Source organism: Neofelis nebulosa, chromosome 10 (genome assembly GCF_028018385.1).
Source record: "Neofelis nebulosa isolate mNeoNeb1 chromosome 10, mNeoNeb1.pri, whole genome shotgun sequence".
NCBI lineage: Eukaryota > Metazoa > Chordata > Mammalia > Carnivora > Felidae > Neofelis > Neofelis nebulosa.
This window is the reverse complement of record NC_080791.1, coordinates 61,357,631-61,381,248: the sequence shown is the minus strand read 5'-3', so window position 1 is coordinate 61,381,248 and position 23,618 is coordinate 61,357,631. Positions and strand designations below refer to the sequence as shown.

General features: G+C 36.8%; 1 protein-coding gene and 1 pseudogene across 1 annotated transcript; both read left to right on the top strand.

Moving 5' to 3' along the window:
* The first annotated feature begins 4,750 nt into the window (after positions 1-4,750).
* On the top strand, positions 4,751-5,704 carry LOC131488628 (olfactory receptor 51A4-like). Its single transcript, XM_058690488.1, has one exon. It carries the CDS (start codon positions 4,751-4,753, stop codon positions 5,702-5,704), a length of 954 nt encoding a protein of 317 aa, XP_058546471.1.
* A 15,413-nt stretch (positions 5,705-21,117) lies between these two features.
* On the top strand, positions 21,118-22,049 carry LOC131486587 (olfactory receptor 51I1-like; annotated as a pseudogene).
* Positions 22,050-23,618: the final 1,569 nt, after the last annotated feature.

Here is a 23,618-nt window from a genome sequence, read left to right as displayed (position 1 = left end):
AAAATGATCCAAGCTAAGTATGGATACTTAAAGGTCACTTATCAGGAAAAAATCACTTCTTGAAAAAAAGGTGTATCACATGTTTGTGGTGAACAGTAGAGATACAACTGGTTTCATGCTGGAATGTGTGATTAATTACAGGAACTCTGGAGTATTGAGAAAAGCAGGCTTGGCATGTCCTTGCTTCCAAAGACTTTGTTTTCTGTGACATCTCATATGTAGCACGTTGAAACCACTATCTCAGGAGAATATTTTGATAATCTCCCTCTGGCACCTTGTGTCTAAGATTTTCTACTTGTGGCAATAAATAACTCTGGCTGCTGGGCAAATATCTCTATCAGTGGTTTCTAGCATCTTCTAAGAGCCCATCCATTCTCCATCTATGCCAAGGAAGGTGAGTCCAAGAGAACTGTGCTGCTGAGCTCACCTGCCAACCAATGCTGAGGATGCAGGTTGCAAAGTAAGGAGGTTGCCTGGCACATAAAAAGAACTGTTGAAAATATATTCTTTAAAAGAACAAAGATGAGGGGCACCTGACTTGCTCGGTCAGAGGAGTATGTGACTCTTGATCTCAGGTCATGAGTTCAAGCCCCAGCTGGGATATAGAGTTACCTAAAAAAATAAATCTTAAAAAAACAAAAGAAAAAAGATGGCGAACCCTCTTTAGGAGCTGCTTCATTGAAGTTTTCCATAGATTCAAAATGAAAGTCATGGAAGATCAGTGCCTTTAAAAAAGAAACCAAAAGGGAGTTGGGAAATGATGAGAATAAAGACATCTAATTGAGGAGCCAAGAAGTGTGTTCTGTAGTTCAAGGTTAACAGATGGGGATTCATAGTACATAAGTGAGAGAGCAGGGTTTTGTTGTGGGTTCTGGAGGAAGACTCCAGGAGTGATACATACATCTTAAAAGGAATTTTTTAGGAGCTTGGAAGGAGGGCTTATGGAGATGGTATTTAAATGTCTTTGGCTCTCCAGGAACAGCCAGCAAGATATCTCTCTGGCTAGGATGAGCAATCTACCAGAGTTAAATGGAACTCTAGCACAAGGATAACTGGAAATCGAGCAGGTTGATAAATACCAGAATGAATATTCTTCATCTGATTGTCACCTCCTTCTCTGCTTCTAATTTAGTGGCATCTACTCTTCAGTTCTAAACGAGCCTCAGTGAGGAGGATGACCCCAAAACCTTTTCCTACATCGGTTTTTAAAAGGGAGCTCAGGACACCTGGGTGGCTCAGTCAGATGAGCATCAGACTCTTGATTGCAGTTCAGGTCAAGGTCTCATGGTTGTGGAATGGAGTCCTGCATTGGGCTCCATCCTAGGCATGGACTCTGCTTGGGATTTTCTCTCTCCCTCTCTCTCTGCCCCTCCTCCCCTCCTCCACACGTGCTGTCTTTCTCTCAAAATAAATAAATAAACACTTAAAAAATAATAACAAGTAAAAAGGAGCATGGATTTCTTGTGAGTTTTAAATCTTCGCTAGGGGTTAGCAAATTTATACTACAGTAGGAACCTCTAAACAAGTAATTTATTTGTTTAAACAAAATTTACTATGAGATTTCTGTGTCCAAACAGTATTGGACTGCAACATGTGAAGGGTACAATCCCAATCTTAAAGGTATTTAAAATCAAACTGCGTAAGGAAAACTCCTTTAGGTTTCAGCTGGAAGACAATATGAAATTATATGTCATAAATGCCATCTACTGGGGGGAAAAGTACATTCTGTATGGATTTAATGGCTTGAGGAATTCTTATAATATGAAATAGCATGAGAAGATTTTATAGAATGCTGGATATAGACTGGCTTTTATTTTTTTATTTTATTTATTTTATTTTTTTAAAAATGTTTATGTTTGAGAAAGAGACAGAGTGTGAATGGGGGAGGGGTTGAGAGAGAGGGAGACACAGAATCTGAAGCAGGCTCCAAGGTCTGAGCTGTCAGCACAGAGCCCAACACGGAGCAGGAACCCACAAATCATGAGATCATGACCTGAGCCGAAGTCGGACACTTAACTGACTGAGCCACCCAGGTGCCCCATGGCTTTCAATCAATTAATTTAATCACCATCAGTGGAGATAGAGCATGATCACATTTGGGATCCCATCAGAAAGTGTACAAATATTCTGATGTTGGAATGAGAAAGTCGTATGTGGTGGAATTAAGCAACCAATCGGACTAGAGTGGAGAGTGACAAGAAAAAAAATAAAATTAGTTGAAATAAAAGACATTCTCATGGAACAGGGCTAGGCACACCACAAAAAGTATTAAACTTGTAACGGCTAAAAAAAATTGAAACACTAACAATATGACTGAATATATACTTGAGTTTCACATTGCTGGTGCAGTGATGTCCCTGGTGTATGGATGCGTGTGCTGGTAGTGCTTCATGGCTCAGTGACCAAAACAGAAGGGGGAAATGAGTATAAAAGAGAGAAAAATGAATTCCAAGGTATATTGGGAAATAAAGCAAAGGGAGGAAAGATGGTTATGTGTATATATGAACCTGTAGTATATGTATTTCTGTGTGTTTAAATGAGGTACATTGTGTATTGTGGTGGGTCAGAATTTTATGTCTGTTCCAGCTCTTAGTGTGGTGGGATGCAGTGTGTTGAGTAACTGTGGGTGTGTGGTATGTTCAGATGCCCTCTCTATTCTGAACTATGACTTTCTTCACCCCCTTCTCCTGTTCCTCCTCCTTCTCTTCCTTCTGCTTCTTGACTCATGACAAGGAAGACTGAGATATTTCATGTATACAGCTTATATATATATATACATATATATAACAAAAATAATAATAAATAAAATAAATAAAAATAAAATTAAAAAATATAAATAAATAAAAATAATATTTTAATATTAATCTTTTCTGTATAATATAATATTTATATATAATTTATAATATATAAAGCTCAGTATTCTAATTGCTTAAAGTCAGTCTTCTTATTAGGGGCCCTCCTTATGAGGTGCTGATTCACTCCCTCAGCTAAAACGACATGCTTCGTGAAACTCTTTTTAATAGACATTCTATGAAAGAATATAGTAGGAGATAGTATACATTCACTACCAAGAATATAAGAGTAGGGGACTGAACAAGCATAGATCTATACATCAATGCATGGAAATGTATATATTGTGATTCATTTGGGATCTGCTCCTCGAGAATATGTTTATATCTATAAAAAGATAACTTTGCTTACATTGACATGCTTTTAAAACAGCACAGTTTTGGCTGAGGGAAAAAAAAAAAAAAGAATGTCTCTTATGCTAATATTCCCCATCTCTAGCTTTTTTCCTGAAAAGGAATCCTCATCAATCTCTGTTTAATTTTTCTTCCGGTTTTTCAATTTTGGGGCATACTTTTAAATGATATAATTTCACAAAAGACATTGTGTTTTGATTTCATACTCTTCCAGGTCAGTTATATTACCTCCCTTCTTCCCCAATCTCACATATCCGAATGCAGTTACATCACTGTTTTGTTTCCGCTTGCAATCGTAAACAAAAAACTTAAATCTAAGTGTATTCAACCAATTATTTGTAATCTCTTCCTACCCTTCTTTGTAAGATAAATACATAAGTGCTAACCTCATTTCCTCCAATTATGCTATTCTTTGTTTGAGCATAGTTGACAGTGTTACATTAGTTTCAGGCATACTACACAGTGGTTCAACAATTCTATGCGTTATTCTACACTCACCACAAGCGTAGCTACTCTCTGTCACCATACAACACTATTACAATACCATTGACTGGATTCCCTATGTTATGCCTTTTATTCCCATGACTTATTCATTCCATGACTGGAAGCTTATATCTCCCCCTCCCCTTCACCCACGTTTCCCAAACCTCCAACTCCCTCTGCCATTAGTTTGTTCTCTGTATTTATAGGTCTCATTCTGCTTTTTTGTTTATTACTTTCTTTTATAAATTCCACATCAATTACGCCCTTTTTAAGATATTTACTGAAGTATTGTTATTTACTTCCTAGTAAACGATATCTATGTTTTTAAATAGATTTATTTCAAATTTTATTCAATAAATTATTTGTTAATATTTGAAACTATTCTAGCACCAGCTAAGATATAATAACAGTATCCACTTTAATGATTTTATAACTCATATTTCGAAAAATCAACATATGAATTAATTGTAAAAATGAAGGATGTCAGGATGTCACATGAATTTTTTTTAATGGTTTGAGGTTTATGTGGGTTATTGAAATATCCTATGCTTTATCTCTATAGGTAAAACGAACAGGAAAAATGACCAGATTTCCAGATGCCTGAATAGGTATGATGTTGATGTGGAGAAAGTGCAGGAATTTCTTTCAGAGTTTCAATTAAGGTGATTGAAAATAAAAATGGAAGCAAGCATAATTAAATAAATTAAGAAATAGAGTCCTCATAATAATTTTTTCTAAGCACTGAGATAAAGAAGAAAATTATTTTCTTTAAAGAAATTTCAAGAAATTTTCTTTATCACTTGATCCATGTTGGAGTCTTCTGGGCCAAAGGAACTCTAGTAGCTCTTACCTTTTACTAGTAGTTATCCATTGCCCTAACTCCAGGTAGTTATTCAGATAAATTTGGAAACATTTTAAGGATCAATTCTTTGGTAGATAAGGATTTCTAGGATTAGTGCTGCCCCAGGGGAGTTAGGTGCACTAACTGAGAAAAAAAATCTGTGTTTTTCTCCTAAAAGAAATGCCTAGAAGCTCATTTGGGCTGGATCCCAAGAAATATCCTTATGGGTCCTATAAACAGTAGCTGGTTCCAGCCACCCACTCTTCTCCTAACAGGCATTCCTGGACTGGAGGCTGTACAAATATGGATCTCTATCCCACTGTGTGTCATGTATCTAATTGCTCTCCTGGGGAACTGCATCATCCTCTTTGTTATCAAAACCACCTCCTGCCTTCATGACCCTCAATACATCTTCCTATCGATGCTGGCAACCACAGATGTGGGTCTGTCTTTATCAACTCTACCTACGGTACTCAGTGTCTTCCTCTTGAATCACAGAGAAATTGAGTTCCATTCTTGTCTGACACAAATGTTCTTCATCCATACCTTCTCCTCCATGGAGTCAGCCATCCTGTTGGCCATGGCCTTTGACCGATTTGTAGCTATTCGTAACCCATTGCACTACACTGTGGTCTTAACCTCTCCTCGGATCATGGGGATGGGAATTGCAGCCATGGTTAGGGCTGTGGTGTTGATGGTACCCTTGCCAATCCTGCTCAAGCGATTGTCCTTCTGCAGGGATGTTATTCTATCACATTGTTACTGCTACCACCCTGATGTTATGAAGCTGGCCTGTGGCCCTGTCAGAGTCAACATCATCTATGGACTGTCTCTTGTGCTCTGCTCCTTTGGAGTTGACTCTGTGTTGATTGTCATTTCATACATCCTTATTTTGAAAACAGTGCTGGGTATTGTTTCAGAAGATGGTCAGCTCAGAGCGCTTAATACTTGCATTTCCCACATTTTCACTGTCTGCATCTTTTATGTGCCACTCATTGTCCTGGCTCTAATTCATAGGTTTGGTACATTCACATCTCCTCTTCTCCATGTCACCATGGCCAATCTCTTTCTCTTCTTGACCCCAGTCCTTAATCCCTTGGTTTATAGCCTAAAAACCAAACAGAGAAGGTCTGCAGTACACAAGGTACTCAGGTCCAGGAGAAACTTGCTGAAGTAGTCAAGTTTGGCTTAGTGAAAGTGACATCCTGACTCTCTCTTTACCTTTCATCTGTCTGTTTCCCTCTGAGAAATACATCATCATTTCAAGGATGGTTTTGTGAGAGTGGAAGTATTTTCTTTTTGTCTGCCAAGTGGATGGTATTATTTTGGTTATTGTCTTGATGCAATTTATTATTTACTACTTTTTATCTAATTTATCATCCATAAAAGTATTGTGTGAAAGATCTTACTGAAATAATTTTTATATCTCTCTTCTACTTAAATATTTGAGTTTAAATAATTAAGTGATTTACAATTAGGTATAAAATAAAGGTCAAGTTATTAACATATTTTAGAAAGTTTTCCATTTTCTTATCCCCACTTTTCTCTCCAGCCTCTGACTACACATTGCCACTTTTTTTCAAACTGGATGATTCAATGTATTTTTATACATATACACCAACCTTCCCAAGACTCTAAGCATTTACCAATTGCTTGGCTTGAAATTCTAACACCAATATTAAACAAAAATTTTTCTGGGGCACCTGGGTGGCCCAGTCAGTTGAACATCTGACTCTTGGTTTTGGCTTGGGTCATGACCTCACAAGCCCCACATTGGACTCCATGCTGGCAGCATGGGGTCTGCTTGGGATTCTCTCTCTTCCTCTCTCTCTCTCTCTCTGCTGCCCTGTTCATGATCTCTCTCTCAAAATAAATAAATAAACTTAAATTTTTTTCTGTGATGAGTTTTTCTAACATTTTAGTAGAATTGTCATTTCTCTTTTCCTCTCAATATAACCCACTAATGATTTTATTATAATACAGTACAATTTAACTTAAATCTTCATGTCTATCATCCCCAATTAATTAAGAATTGTTGTGGGAAGGCATTGTGTTGCTTTATTCTAAATCTCTGGTATATACCTATTTAGTGTATATACCAGTGTATATACCAAGTGTATATACCAGTAAATCTCAATTGTTTTCTTTAATAAATGAATGAATGTCTGTGAGCGTAAGTAATTGCATTTGGCAATCATGACTCTTACCTGCTAACATAACTACTGTTTAATTACCCTCCCCTTCTAAACAGTCAGGGGCCATGTCTGTTGTTTCTGTCATTGCATCTTCAGTACATAGTGGAATATATGTAATATTGTATACAATGAATGCATACTAATACATCAACTAATAAATATGTCAATTAGCGATGTCATTGGTATTTTGTTGTACTTATAAAGGTATGACATTTCCACATTAAAATGTAACTATAAAACAAGTGAGGGAAATCTTTAAAATGATGTATTATTGAAAGAAGACAGGAAATTGAGTTATTGGATGTCTACTTCAAACTCCAAACTTTTAATTGCATTACAAAAATTAGCCTCGTTTAAACCAAAGGAAGTAAATTTTATTAGCTCCATTTTAAAGGAAAGGAGACAGTTAAAAGATACTAAATAATATTTCAGTATCGCCCCAATCAAAAATTATTGGAGTCAGAATTAAAAACCACCACATATTATGTAAAATAACACATAAATCCTGCCATATCCTAGTGTTTTTTGCCCTATATAAGATTTAAAGATATGTAGACACATAGGTGTCATTGAGACCCATGTATTTAATTGCAGTATGTTAACCTAATTTTATCTGTATTAATGTTCACTTACATTAGACACTACAAATTTCCTGATTCCAGCAAACCCTGTCTTGTTAAAAAATACACTATTTTTCTTGTCACACTATGTCTGCATAAAGCATACAGTGCCCAAGAAAGCTGCCCACTGTAGAAGTAGGACTTAAACTCACATCCGTGTTCCTTCAAACATTATGCTCTCAACTTCACCACATACTGAAGTCCAAGAAGAAAATTGCCAAAATGTATAGCCTTACCACTTTGTGAAATGTGAGTGCATGTGGAGGTCAATGTGTGTATATTTTTATTTGCTCTCTTTTTAAAGAAACATTGGGATATTCTATTTGAAAGACAGATGGATGAGGCAATTAACAATCATCTTCTGTAAAACATAAATTAACTACAATTAGCTAACACAATGGAAAAATTATCTTGTTCTTACGAATTTCTACTTATCTATGAAAAGAATCATTCACGAACACAAGTGAAACATCTGATAATTAAGGAAGGGCTTCTTTTAGTGTTCATTAGACATCAGAACTTGAAAGTTGCCTCTTCTATAGAAGTTGATCATTCTGTTGAGAGTTGATCAATGGATGAAACGCATTGTAGTATATGCATACAATGGAATATTATTCAGCTATAAAAATGAAGTATTGACACACTGTAGCACAGATGCTCCTCAGAAACATTATTCTAGGTGAAAGAAACCAAACACAAAGTGTCACATATTATATTATTTCATTTACATGACATATTCAGAACAGGTAAAAGCATAAAGACATAAAGTAGATTGCTGTTTGTGAGGGGCTGGAGGAAGATGAGAATGTTGATTAACTGCTTAGTGGATATGAGGTTTTATTTTGGAGTGATGAGTATATTCTGGCACCAGGTAGAAGTGATGATTGTACAAGATTATGAACGTACTAAATACTATTGAGTTGTACACTTTTAAATAGTTGACTTTATGTATATGAATTTCATTTCAATAAAAAGAAAAAAGGAAAAAATTATTCCCTAGACCAAATTCGATTGATATGTTAATGTCCAAAGAGAGTCGGGGTCAGTGTCCTTAAAAAAAAAGTGTTTATATTGAAAAAAAAACCCATCATTTTAGGAATGGAACAATAATGGAATTTTGCTCACTGGAATAGACTAAACAAGAAGATAGTTCTGAGAGGCGGAGAGTTTTGGGTGATTATCATGTGTCAATACATATCCTTCAAACACCTGGCTCTCTTTTCTTTTTTTTTTCTTTTTTTAGAGTTTATGTATTCATTCTGAGAGAGAGAGAGAGAGAGAGAGAGAGAGAGATAAAATCCCAAGCAGGCTATTCCCCTAGCCCTTGACAAACTACCATTCTACTTTCTGCTTCTCTGAGTGTATTTTAGATTCCTGATATAAGTGGAGTCATGTATTATTTGTTCTTCTAATCAATATATTTCACATTTGCAGGGATTTAAGAGAATAACGATAATCCAGCCAATTACTTATGATTTGGAGAGAGTCTATTGGGAAGAAACAGAAATGTAAATTGATATAGTGTATATCATGATAGGGGTAAGCTCAGAGTCCTGTGGATTATATAAAAAAAGCAACTAGCCTAGGATTTAAGGGTCAAGAGAAGGCTACTGCAGAGGTTGAGATGAGAAAACGGGTATAAATGACAACAAACGACATTCAGTCAGAGGAAAGTAGATCAGGTATATTGGGGAAAGTTCACAGAATGTGCAAACACATGGTAGTAAGACAAAACATTTTGCTTAGAGGAAATGCAAGTAATACAGTGTAACCAAAGGAGATACTCTGGAGTAAGGGTGACAAAGGGCAATATGGCAATGTAATGGTAACTGATATATTAACATATTAATTCTAATAATCAATTAAGATTATCTATCTTTTATTAGCTGATTCTATATTTTTCCAGGGCATTGAAATGCTCTGCTTGGGATAGACTGATGCCCTTAGACTATTTTCATCCTAACCAAGGTCACACTGGTGATCTGTTAGGAAATAATTTCTCATACATCTTTTTGTAATTATTTAACAATTATTAGAGTTCCCACTGTTAGGCCCCTTGCCTTGAAATGGGTAGTATTTCATGTAGTTATTTTTTCCTGTTATCTTTCATAAACCCCCACCTCCACATACATACACACACACACACACACACACACACACACACCATGACGCCATGCTCCCAAATAGGAATTCTTTAGTTTCAGTATGGCCACTGCATTCCACGACCTATTACTGCTTATTTCTATGCATTGTATTTGGAAAAATAAATGTATGCAAAATGGTAGGTGGGTGAACACTGTAAATGTTTATATCAATATTCTGCACCCCCTTTGTTTTAGACAGTGTTAGGTGGTGAGTAATAAATGTAAAACACCTCTTTTTTTGGCAAAATAGGACTAGGTGATTTCAGACAGTTTGAGAGAGAAGCTGTGTCTTAATTTCATGTACACACTGCACTTAACTGATAATTTTCCTTTGTATTATACAGGTGATTTCTTCAATTGCATTTCCTTTCATCAACATAGAGCTTTTTTGTATGAAGTCTATCAGTTGATTCCTGCCTTAGGTTTTCTCTATTTCATTTTTCCGTAGTTTCTTCTAATGAGATAGCCCTCAGTTCCATCCATACAATTCAGAGGCCAAAACATGATGATTTCTTGTTGCTGCCTGTGTGCGTGCTTGTGTATCAGTACTGCATGCACATATCTCTGTTTTAGACTCCAGATCCCTCTTGTACTACTGGTAAATGCATACACAATAAAATAGTTGGAGTAAAGAAGATTGCACATTCCTAAAGTCATCATTAAACTCCACCATTTTTCACCTTGCACATCCCATTCATGATAACATCTCTTTTTATTGCTTCTGCTATTGCAACAGAGCAAGGCTTTTTAATCTCTAACTTAGAGTTGATCTTTACCAAGTAACTAAACTATATCCCAGAGCAAACCCTAAAAACATTCCTAGGAATGCAAAAATATACAGTAACCAGATTTACAATGTTTAGCATTTAATTAAATAAATATCAGACATACAAAGAAGGGAGATGCAGCTTATATAATAAGGAAGAAACGTGAACCAAAATTGACCCACTTGGATGACTGAGAGGATGTCATAGTAGAGCTAAGCTTAGGAGTCAATAAGCCAATAGAAAAACTGGATTCATTGAATTTTTTGATGTTATAGAAGGTATAATATAGGAAATCATTATCTAGTTATTAAAAGATAAGCAAGGATTTTCTCAGTTAAGGATGAAAAGCTTACATCAAGTATAGGTATTGGCAAGTCAAAAGCATTTTTGAACTAACATATAGTATTCAGAATATTGAAACTTGTTTCATGATACTAGGGTATCAGAAAAGGTAGACAAGTCAAGGGAAGCCTAGCATATCATATACATTAGATTAAGTTTATCATATCAAAGCTGGATTGTATTGCAAAAATTCTAAGTAAACAGCATGACAGTATTTGCTTTACAAAGTTTATACAGCAGTGTAAATAGTTGAGGCATGGAGTAACATTACATGAAGAAAACTCAGCTATTGCAATAGATAAATAAAGAGATAAAAAAAGCTTGAATTAGTGAAAACCACAGAGATAATAGATATATAAACCCATTTAACATATATTTAGGCGGTAGAGTGAATGAAATTAATGAAAATTAAATGTGGGTAAATGTAAGAGGACTATAGAGAGATAATAGGATCATTATCTTCTCTATAACAAAATAAAACTTCCAATTTATGTACAAAGGGAATTTAAAAGAAAGAAATATTTGGAGCAGAAGTTCATGAATTTGAAGACTGCTGTCATGATGAACATATCGACGTACATACGCTTATCTGGAGATCAAAAAGAAGTGGAAAACTTCTCGAAATGATTAATAAAATGTATTCAGTAATTATGTTAAAAGCAATATATAAACTAAAAAAAGTAGAATCTATTGAAAACCAGGGCAAACGTCCTTCTCTGCAGAGCCCCGATTTTCACATATTAGGGGGAATGGGAAGAGTTTTCTTGAATTGAGCCAATGCTTGGGTAAATGAGCAATAAAAAAAAAATTATCTATGAACTTACTGCTATGATTCAGGAACTTGGCAATTTGACACAGTTAAAGTAGTGTAGCAGATATAAATATTCTCAAGGAGATTTCAGTGCAGGAGACAAGGAAGACAAAAAAATAAAATAAAATTAATAAAACATAGTGGAAAGAAGAGAGATAAACTAGAAAGTTAGATAATAGGGTGGGGGATTTGTCAAATTCTTTGGACTTCTCACAAACTTGCTGAGTTAGAAACTGCATTTGGACGTGGAAGAATACTAGACTTGCCTGTGACAGTGGGGTTGTCATGAACACTGTCCAAGGATCCTTCATCTGTCCCCGTTTTCTTCTCAAGATGTTTGAAACCGCATGTGAAGGAAGAAGTGGGAACGCATAGTATATTATGACTATCTAATTTATATCTTTATTTATAAAAGCTATAATTTATACCATTTCATTCTATATCCACATTCTACACCTAAAATTACAACAAAGGTCATCAATATTTGCAAGATCCTCCATCAGCAAAAAGATGACGACCTGCTGACACTCAGATAATGGTCAGCACTTTTTAATAATAAAATATTCTAAAATAATGTGTGTACATTTTTTTAGACACAATGCTATTGCATACTACAAAGACTAAGGTACAGTGTAAACATAACCTGTATGTGCACTGGGAAACCAAAAATTCTCTTGACTCAACTTATTTCAATATTCAATTTATTGCAGTGGTCTGGAACCAAATCTACAGTATCTCCAAGATATGCCCGTGTATTTTTTCATTATTTTCTATCTAAAATTTTATCTTATGCTATTTTAAATAATTTAAATATTCCATAAAATTTCTTATTTTACATTAAATAGCTTAGGTTAAAAGTCCATGAAACTAGTTTACAAAGTTTCATTTTTTCTAATAAAATATCACATAGTAAAAATTGTAATAAGTAATGACTTTATAGTGCTTAATACCTGCAATGAAATTTTCAGATACAAAACAAATTCGAGCTTAGTAAGGAATTTATTTTAAAGGATTATTGCAAAGGGAGGAGCAGACTGTTGCAAGAGGGAGAGGGCTGTGACTAAAACCTGCAAGCATCTCAAGGATTAGGCAATATATTCTCTTTTTTAAAAAAAGAATATTTATTTATTTTGAGAGAAAAAGAGAGAAGGAGTCAGGGAGGGGCAGAGAGAGAGGGGGACACAGAATCCCAAGCAGGCTCCATGCTGTTACAGCAGAGCCAGACATTGGGCTCCATCTCAGGAACCATGAGATCATGACCTGAGCATAAATCAAGAGTCCTTCACTTAACAGACTGAGCCACCCAAATGCCCCAAGAATACATTTACTTTTCTTTTTTTTTTTAATGTTTATTTATTTGAGAAAGAGAGAGAGGGGGAGAGAGAGAGCACGAGTTGGGGGTGGGCTAGAGAGAGAGGAGACACAGAATCCGAAGCAGGCTCCAGGCTCTGAGGTGTCAGCACAGAGCCTGATGCTGGGCTGGAACTCATGAACCCATAACGTCATGACCTGAGCCCACATCAGATGCTTAACTGACTGAGCCACCCAGATGCCCCAATACATTTTCTTTTATAGACAGGAGTGAGCTAGACTAGGAAGACCGAAGTGTGGGGAAGTGCAGATGAAAATGTGGTGTGATTGGATAGGGAATCAGAAAGTGTTTTATCCTGAGGCCCACGTATTCCCAGGGGGGCTATCAAAACTCAGAGGCCTGGGGGAGGAGATCAGCTTAACCACCATTTGTTGAACAAGCATTAATATGTTCTGATTGTTCGGTGGGGACAAAGCAGTTTAGCTAAATATATACGAAGCAAAAAAAAATTGACAAGGGGAATATGAGTGGTCTTTGGTCTTGTTATGGATAAAAAGGGGGGCATCCATGAGTCTCATCTCTGTCATATGGGGAAGGGAGGTTGTTTGCAGAAAGCAGTTTTCCCAAATACAAAGGGTGTGGGGTAGCTTGATCATTTGTTTTCCAGGATGACAGGGGCTCAGGTACAGCTCAACATTGTCAATTGTATTATTTTCTTTATATGTTTGATGCATTAATACAAATACCCATTTCATAGGCATGCAAATAAAGGCACAGTGAGCTTCAGCCATTTGTTAAAGGACACCAAATTGAGTGGCCAAGTCCAGTGGAGCTTTGTCTCCAGGCATTCTGACTGCAGAACCTTTTAGTCTTCACATTCAGTGACCCTTAAGCTTAAATACAGTCAAAAAAACTTGGAATTACATTTTTTAATTTTTTTGATGTTTTATTTATTTTTGACAGGGAGAGAGGAAGAGAGAGAGAGCATGAGCAGAGGAGGGGCAGAAAGAGAGACAGACACAGAATCTGAAGCAGGCTGCAGGCTCCAGGCTCCAAACTGTCAGCACAGAGCCCGTCTTGGGGCTCAAACTCACGGACTGTGAGATCATGACCTGAGCTGAAGTTGGATGCCTAACTGACTAAGGCACCCAGGCGCCCTGAAATTACATTTTTAATTTCTGTATAAACATGTTGGATGAACGTGGACAATTCACACCCCTGCTCAGTGTCTCCCATCTATAAAATAATGTATCAGGATGGTCTTTATAATCCTTTTTCATTCCAGCATCTGTGAGGAAGGGACTCATCAACAACTGAATTGACATATTATTTATTTGTTTTTGTGGGGAAGTGTTCTTTCAATAATCTTGCAGTCTTTTCATTTATCCAAAACTATAACAATATGCTTTAAATTTCGTCTCAGAATTGGTCTGGCTGGGCTAACATCTGTGTACTTGTGTTCTCTCAAATAGGTGACAACATTTTTCTGTCTTTCCTAGGTGCCTTGGCCCCAAATGTGAACAAGGACTTTATGTATGGAGACCTGAAAACAGTAAGTTACTACAGCTCAAGATGGGTACAGGTTGGTTAACACTGGAAATAAAAGCACTCTTATAGTGGTTGAATTTAAGGCAACCATGATGAGTATGATTCAGATTGACATTTTGAAAGTTAAAAAACAATTTTTTAACTAAAAATAATAAATTCCAATCCCTTGTCCTTATATTCTTCTAATAATTCACATACACACACACACACACACACACACACACACACACTCAGACATGACACTAAATTTTCAATAGAGAAAAGACACAGAACTGAAATAAAATGAAAGCATTTATTTGGGGGGTCTCAGAATTCCAATTCAGGGAACCAAAGTCCAGGGTTTTTTTTTTTTAAAGACAAAAGGCAATGCCCTTATACATTGTTAAAGAATTTTTGTTGTTGTTGGGAGGAGAAAACTAATCTCTGCTAAACAATTGGGTGCTAAGGCTATCAGAAAGCAAAAGTCCATTACTGTGGCACTGGAATATTTTGGTTTGGCCCAGTTCAAAAGTTCGAGGTTCCAGTGGGTGAGAACGTGCATAAGGTCCACCTACCTCCTCAATGGCCTCCTGCCTCAATTTTCAAACCCCCTGACATAAGTTGCCCCATTTTATCTCACCTTTCACAAAAATCTCACTATGGATCTAGCTACTTCCATTATTTATTCACAAAAGTGGTTTTTGCTACAAATGACCCTGTACAAGGACAATGAAGGGACATTTTGCTGAGCTGTTTTGTTTTGTTTTTTCACTACTTACTTCCTGACCTTATTCCCTTAGGGATTCTGTGATCTAGGACATCACAGGCCTGGTCAATCCTCAAAGGAAGTGGAAGAGACAGAAGACCTTTTACTGCCTTTTAGCTATTCCACCTGAAAGAGGGAAAAATGCCCCAAGTATTATGCATGGTCCAACAGATGCTACTGTCTTTCCTAGGTGCCTTGGTCCCAAATGTGACCAAGGACTTTTCTGACTAGACTTTATGTATGGAGACCTGAAAGCAGCAAGTTACTACAGCTCAAGATGGGTACAGGTTGATTAACACTGGAAATGAAAATACTCTAATAGTGGCTGAATTTAAGGCAACCAAACCATTAAGATTGCTAATTCTCTCTTTTGTTTATCAGTGTTAGCCTTTACTTTTCATTCCTTTCCATATACTCATTATCCATTTTCTCTTTCTCAATTTTTTCTGATAGTTAAGTCCTTAGTGAGTTAAATCATTTTACTAAATGATCTAAATGGTCAATGTCATACATAGTTTACAACAGTATGGTTTATCCTCTTTTGAGAAACTAGAACAGAAACTAACCTACTTTATTTTGTTGGAATATTTGAAGAGAACATATGGGATGAGAGTTACTAGATAATTTTTTCTTATTGCTCCTCACACCTGATCTGTGGAGTCTTTGAACAACCAGCAAAGCATCCTCCCACCTCAACCCAGGAGTAATTAAGAGAGACTATTGTTCCACAGCCCTCAACTGACTTGCAAAAAAAGAAGATTCTGTACCTGAACAGCTCCTTCCTTGCCAGACTCTCTCACAGTGAGCATATGATCCACCTGGCAGTTGCTGAAAGTTCTTTGTATATGTATCATGCAGAGTGATGAAAAACAGTGTGTAACTTTAATAATGCAATTCTACAAGGGCACCTGGGTGCTTCAGTCAGTCCAGTGACCAACTCTTGATTTAGGCCCAGGTCAGGATCTCAGGGTTCAACAGGATCCAGCCCTACCTCGGGCTCTATGCTGACAGTGAGGAGACTGCTGGGGATTCTGTCTCTCTCCGTCTTTCACTCTCTCTCTCTCTCTCTGTCCACCCCTCCCCCAAATAAATAAATAAATAAATAAACATTTAAAAGATAATGCTGTTCTACAGTTGAAAGAATGTGCAGACTTTGATCTTTGAAAGGTAGGTGCTCTCTTTCCAAATCCCCTACCCCCCACCTGATTTTCTTAAGACCTATCCACCTCACTCCTTTCTTAGAGTTCCCTACTTCCACCAGTGCACACTCTGTTGTCCTTTTATTTTGAAGTTTCTCTATCAAAGGCAATGTGATAGATTGTAGTTAATCCATTCTACAGAACAGAATATTGAGGAACAGAAAGGTTAAGCAATTGGTCCAAGATCACAAATCTAGTAAATTGGAGGGGAGGTGGTAGCAGGATTCTGATTTGAGTCTCTCTGACTCCAGAGCGTAAGGTCTTAAACCCCATTTTAAATCGTCTTTCTTATCTCTGTTATTTTGTGAAAAATCTTATGCTATGTTTGTGTAACTTATATTTTTATAGATTTTATAAATATAAACATATAGTTTATATTTTTCCACAACCAGTTTCTCATTACCCATTCACTCCTAGATGCTTCCTGTCAGTCTTGCTTTCTGGTGATTGATTGATTGTTTGATTGATTTTGAGAGAGATAGGGGGAGAGGGGGAGGACCAGAGAGAGAGGGCCAGAGAATCTGAAGTGGGCTCTGTGCTGACAGCAGTGAGCCAGATGTGGGGCTCGAACTCACAAACTGTGAGATCATGACCTGAGCCGAAGTCAGATGTTTGACCACCTAAGCCACCCACACACCTCTGGTGTTCTGTTCTAGAACCACTTTTAACAACAACCTCTCTAATCACCAAGAACACCATAGGGGATTTTTCAGTTCTCGTGTTTCCGTTAGAGAACATTTATTTACTTCCTTTGACTATCTATTTGTTGAAACCTTCTCATTTTATTTCCAGGACAGTCCACTCTTCCGCTCTCTTTTTTTCTTAATCTACTCTTGTGTATCCTGTGCTTTCTTGCTTGTTTCCCTCCTCCAAGTTCCTGAGTATGGACATCAAATAAACCTCATTAGCTCTACACCTTTTGGCCATCCTTCCCATTACAGACATCATCTATTCCAAAGTATAGCTATAAACGAACTGAAATACCTTTTCCTGTCAATCTCTAAGCCAAGAACTCAGACTCAAAACCTTAGCATAAAATGAGAGTGGGGGACTTCTTGCTACACATCTAGTTAACTAAATCCTGTTTGTTTGGTTGTTTTTCCCCCCCAAAACACCCTTGCCTCCATTTCTCCCTAGTGAATCAAATATTCTTATTTAGGTTTTTACCACTTGACCTTTTAATGATTATAAGAATTGCTGAGGGGTTTGTCCTGAGACCACACAGCCTTACCTACTAACGTGTTTTGGGTTCTGATACTTGGTAGAAGTCTCATTATGCATACCGCATCCTCTTTACCCCGACCTTATGGTTTCCAACAAGACTCCATTCTACCTATTCTATCTTATTTAACTTTCCCTCTTTTTACAACTCTTCATTCTATTCAGGAGGATATTCTCAGTGCTCTTCCCTTATAAGCCTTATTCTGATTTCCACACCTTTGCTCTTGAAGTCAATCAGCCTGCAATTATTTCTGATTTTGCCTCTTCCAATTAAAGTTCTTCATCAGCCAATGACAAGTTACATTTCATTCTCTCCTTGAATCCTTCTATGGCTTTTCAAGTCCTCATTTACTTCTCTTTCAATGTATGCCTGCTATTTGCATATTTGTTTTATATAATTTAACAGAGGAGTGTTGTTGAAAGAGCACAATAGGACATAAAAATTAGGCTTTTCTAAGGGCTGACTGAAAGTCATGTGACCTTAAGAATTATTTACCCTTCCAAGCCTAATTTAAGGTTTAGTGTGCTTTTGGTTTTTGTTTCTCTTTGTTTTCTTTGTTTTGTTTATTTTGATTGTGTTTTTTTTTAATTTTTTTAATGTTTATTTATTTTTGAGAGAGAGAGAGAGAGAGAGAAAGAGAGAGAGAAAGAGTGGGGGAGGGGCAGAGAGAGAGGGAGACACAGAATGTGAAGCAGGCTCCAGGCTCTGAGCTGTCAGCACAGAGCCTGATGCGGGGGTCAAACTCATGAACCGCAGGTCATGACCAGAGCTAAAGTCAGACACCTAACTAACTGAGCCACTCAGGTGCCCCAATTTTGGTTTGGGTATAGTAAGGCTGGCTTCCTCCTTGCTGGGGTGAAATTATAACCAAATAAAATAATGTTTGAGAAAAAAATAGTGAAGTTCTATTCATTGTGAGAGTTCGTTATACAATGCCTTTCCTTGTTCATAGTTTTGAACTGATGTGCTTTCCACCAAATATATTGTACTCCATCAGGAACTTTAGAACAGGGATCATAAGTTGCATAGCATCTGTTATCAACTGCAAATCATGGAACAATATGTGGTACATATTAAGGGTTCAATAATATTTGGCAACTGTGTCTCACAGTTTTCTATTGTTCTGTCTCCCATTGCACTTGTACAAGAGTCTGGGTCACGATAATTGCCATTCTTCAGTTGTCCTTTATAAATTTCCTCTTTTTTAGTACCGATGCATACGGGCACTTGTACCCCAATGTTTATAGCAGCACTCTCAACAATAGCCAAATTATGGAAAGAGCCTAAATGTCCATCAACTGATGAATGGATAAAGAAATTGTGGTTTATATACACAATGGAGTACTACGTGGCAATGAGAAAGAACGAAATATGGCCCTTTGTAGCAACGTGGATGGAACTGGAGAGTGTGATGCTAAGTGAAATAAGTCATACAGTGAAAGACAGATACCATATGTTTTCACTCTTATGTGGATCCTGAGAAACTTAACAGAAACCCATGGGGGAGGGGAAGGAAAAAAAAAAAAAAAGAGGTTAGAGTGGGAGAGAGCCAAAGCATAAGAGACTGTTAAAAACTGAGAACAAACTGAGGGTTGATGGGGGGTGGGAAGGAGGGGAGGGTGGGTGATGGGTATTGAGGAGGGCACCTTTTGGGATGAGCACTGGGTGTTGTATGGAAACCAATTGGACAATAAATTTCATATATTGAAAAAAATTAATGTCCTCTTTTTTAACTCCTTTTATTAATTACATTAATCTTCTATTATTGTTTCCTTTATTTAACATTCTACTTCTGTTTTTTAAGCAGGAAGTTTGATGTAATATATATTGATGTAGGACACATGGTTTGAAAATGATTCTTAGCCACTAGCAATTGATTCTTAAATAAGTGACTTCTACTTCCTATGCCTCTAAAGTGACAGAGAACTCTGTTTTGCTTCTAAGGTACTGGAGATAAATGCTTGTTTGGGAGCTATAAATAGCCAGTGGCCATAGCCATTAAGGCAATAAATTTATGTCAGATAATCCTGCCCAGCAACTCGTTGCACAGCAACTGTTGGTTTTATACAGACACACTTTTCCCCAAAAGGCTATGAAAGCATTCTCATGGCTGTGCTTACAACAGAAATGTGTTAAGGTAGCCTGGTGTCCTGGGTGCCAAGTTTGTGTGGTTTATTTAAATTTTTTTTTTTTTTTACATTTATTTATTTTTGAGAGACAGAGTGAGACAAAGTGAGAGTGGGGGAGGGGCAGAGAGAGAGGGAGACACAGGATCTGAAGCAGGCTCTGGGCTCTGAGCTGTCAGCACAGAGCCCAATGCAGGGCTCGAACTCATGAACCATGAGATCATAAACTGAGCCTAAGTCGGATGCTCAAGCGACTGAGTCACCCAGGCGCCCCTGTGTGGTTTATTTTAGCCTAGCGTGTCCTGTGTTGATTGTGGTCTGTCCCACACAATCAATTCATTATAATTATAATTCATGTATTAAGTTCTTGTTTTATTTATAGATATATTTTATATCACTCTTACTGTGTTACATATGTATTTGCTTATTTGTTTGTATCTGTATATCACACCACCAAACAGTAGCCTATATGTAGGCAGAAATCATATCTTAGTAAATTTTGTATCCCCAGAAGTAGTAATGTGTATTTTTTGTATTACTTAAGAATATTTAACTTGAGTCCAAAAAACAAGATGTTAAATGGAGTATAGATTAAACTCATGAGATACGTTAAACATAGATAGGGAGTAAATTTATAAGTAGCTTAGAAGATATCATATGACTAAGATATAGGCATCATTCATCAATTATGGTAAATATGGATAGTAGGTAAGTTATAGGAGTTATTAAACAACATGTTAAAGATAAAACATATGGAATCTATGATAAACAAAAATTTTATTTATAGATAAGAAGAATAGAAAAAAAGTCATAAGGCATGATAATGCCATGTCTAGAATGGCGGCTGTGTGATACCTAAATCAGTCACCTATTAATGACATCCGTTGTGGTTTTGTCCTGGTCCCACATGCTCTCAGCATAAGAAATACAGGTAAAATTCATAGATATTCCGCAGTCTTATTGATGAGCTACAGCTGTGGTCATGCATGCATGATGCTGTGTGCCTGATAAAGTGTGAGTTGACCCCAGGTACCTTTCATCTGTAGGATTCCCTTTGCTCAAACCTCAACTCTGGTGATCTTTCTAACATGATCAGCAGAGAGACAGAACAGAGAAATATTTCATAATCTAGCATTCAGATACTGTGGGCCTTCCTTCCTACTTGGATGCAATTCTATGTGTATTAACACAACCCCATCTCTGTCCTCCTGCTTCTCACTGTGTGTTTTAAATTAACTAAGTTAATCATGTGATTTGTGAATATTACTTTGTTCTGTGAATGTTTCTGTTCAAAACTTCCTTAGTTTATCTGGTAGTGTTTTTGAAGGCTACCATTGCATCCACAAAATTGCCCACAGGATAGCAGTTACAAATCACCTAAGAATTACTCATATAGGCTTTCTGAATTAAACTACATTCGACCCTATTCAGTTTGCTTGGCATGCAACAGATATTTAGTTTGCTTCTGCCTCTAGACTCTCTCTTCAACCACTGAATGAACTTGAATTAATTTACCACTTGATTTTCCTACACGTGTTCTCTTTTTTAGGTTTAGCATCATGCTTATGTTCAATGGCACCTACTACCAGCCACCCTTCTTCCTTATTTCAGGAAGACTCATATCTGAGTCTCCATCCAACTGAACATCACGTATATAATTGCCATCCTGGAGAACAGCATCATAATTACCATAATACACAAGAATCCCAGCCTTCATGAGCCTCAGTATGTATTCTTATCCATGTTGGCAGCCACCGACACAGGCATGTCAGCATCTACACTGCCTACTGTACCTAATATGTTTCTCCTTAACCACAAGATTGAGTTCCATGGTTGCCTAGCTCCGATGTTCTTCATCCACACTTCTCTTCTGTGGAGTCAGCCCTCCTGTAAGCCATGGCTTTTGATTGCTTTGTTGCCATACGCAACCCACTGTGCTACACTGTGGTCCTGACCCATTCCCGCATTACTCAGGTGGGATTGGCTGCTATGGCTCGAGGAGTGGCGCTGATGGCCTTCTTGCTCATCCAGCTCAAATGGCTTCCCTTCTGTAAGAACATCATCCTATCCCACTCATTCTGCTTCCACCCTGAAGTGATGAAGCTAGCTTGTGTGTCCATTCATGTGAACATCACCCATGGGTTGGCATTGGTTCTCTGCACCTTTGGTGTTGACTCTGTCTTTATTGTTTCTGTCTTATGCTTTGATCTTGAAGACAGTTCTTGGCATTGCTTCTGGGGAAGGATGACTTAAGAAACTCAACACACGTGTCTACCACATTGTCATGGTCCTCATTGTCTAGGTCCCACTTATTGCCTTAGTTCTGATCCACAGGACAGGCAGATACAACTCCCCTTTACCCCACATCACTATGTCCAACATTATCCTTTTCCTCACACCTAGAAACAAAAGAGTCCTCAACTCTTTTGTTTCTAGTGTGAAAAGAAAACAAATTAGAAGTGCAAAATGTAGACTGTTTGCACTTAAGTAGGTTGATGGAACAGAGTAAGATCCCTTTGAGGGACTGACTGAAAGTTACCAGGGATATTGAAAAAAGAAGAACCAACAGACATTATTTTCCTGTGTGCTCAGGTACTTCCTTTAGTACATCTCTGTATGGTTTTATTGTAATTTTTCTAGAAATATTGTATTCCTCTCTGGTTTTAAATATTCGATCAAGAAAGATGCCCAAAACCCCTTTCACCTTCAGTTATGTTTCTCATTCCTGGTGTTTACAGCACTCACCTATGAGCCTATTTCAATCTAAAGAGTCCTACAGATACTTCTATCTGAGACTCCCACATGTATAGCTATATGGCTGAAATATTATTTAAAATAAAATATTTACATTGTTATACAGACATATACTATCTTTTGGGAGTTTGAGATATTATAGAGGGGAATATTCCAAATGAGAGAAAAGAAGGCTTATTTTCACTTTCATAATTTTTATTTAAATATGTTTATGTTTTATGATTCCTTTGCTGAAACCATCTCAATCTAAGCCTCATATAACATGAAAATTCAGTGAGAGATTAAAATGAAAATATAACAAAGCAGTGTACCTAAAATCTTCCATTTGTGTAATGTATTCTTGATTTTCTCAGGTTGTATTAATTTAGATTTCATATTTAGTTGAAGATATAAATATATACTGCTTAAGCTAAAATCAGGACTCTGAAACTTATCTGTTATGTATCCAGGGAACATGATGACCCTGATTTCTGTGCTTCAGTGTCTCTATCAGTGAAAATGAGTTAATAATGGTATCTACTCTGTAAGGACACTGTAAGAAGAAATGTGATAAATTATGTAATATGTCTATAACAATGAAGAGTATATTGCAAATGTTCAATGAATATGAATAATTTTATTATAAACTAAAAATATGGTAGAGGACAAAGGCCAAGCCAGGATTTAAAGATAAATACAAATGAATAAAGGCTTCTGTCATTCAGATGGTGATATCAAAGGTGACCAGAGGATAATACAGTTTGTTCAAAGACTTATTTAGAGTTCTCTTTTTATATATATTTTATAAAATATGTTTGTTTGCAAATATGTAAAATGATTCAGACCAGGTTTATATATTTCATATTTGTGTATATCATATTTATATACCCAATATTATCATTGCAGATCAGAGACAGGCATCAAATTCTTTATATATACTAGTGATGCCTCTAAAATAACTATAATACAGCAGAGCTAGACATTATTACTTCATCCATTTAAAATTTTTTCATGTTTATTTATTTACTTTGAGAGAGAGAGAGAGAGAGAGAGCAGGGGGAGGGGCCAAGAGAGAGGGAGAGAGAGAATCCCAAGCAGGCTCCATGCTGTCAGCACAGAGCCCAATGTGAGACTCTATCTCATGAACCTTGAGATCATGACCTGAGCCAAAATCAAGTCAGACACTTAACCAACTGAGCCATCCAGGTGCCCTATTACTTCATCCTTTTTTAATCAAGTTATGTGGACATGAATTCATGGTTCATTAATTTATTGATTCAATAATATTTAATTCTTTTATTTTCACCTTTTGTCCTTTGTGACTCCT

What these genes read in the sequence shown, in the direction of transcription:
- LOC131488628 (XM_058690488.1), top strand. Translation starts at nt 4,751, where the DNA reads ATGGGTCCTATAAACAGTAGCTGGTTCCAGCCACCCACTCTTCTCCTA.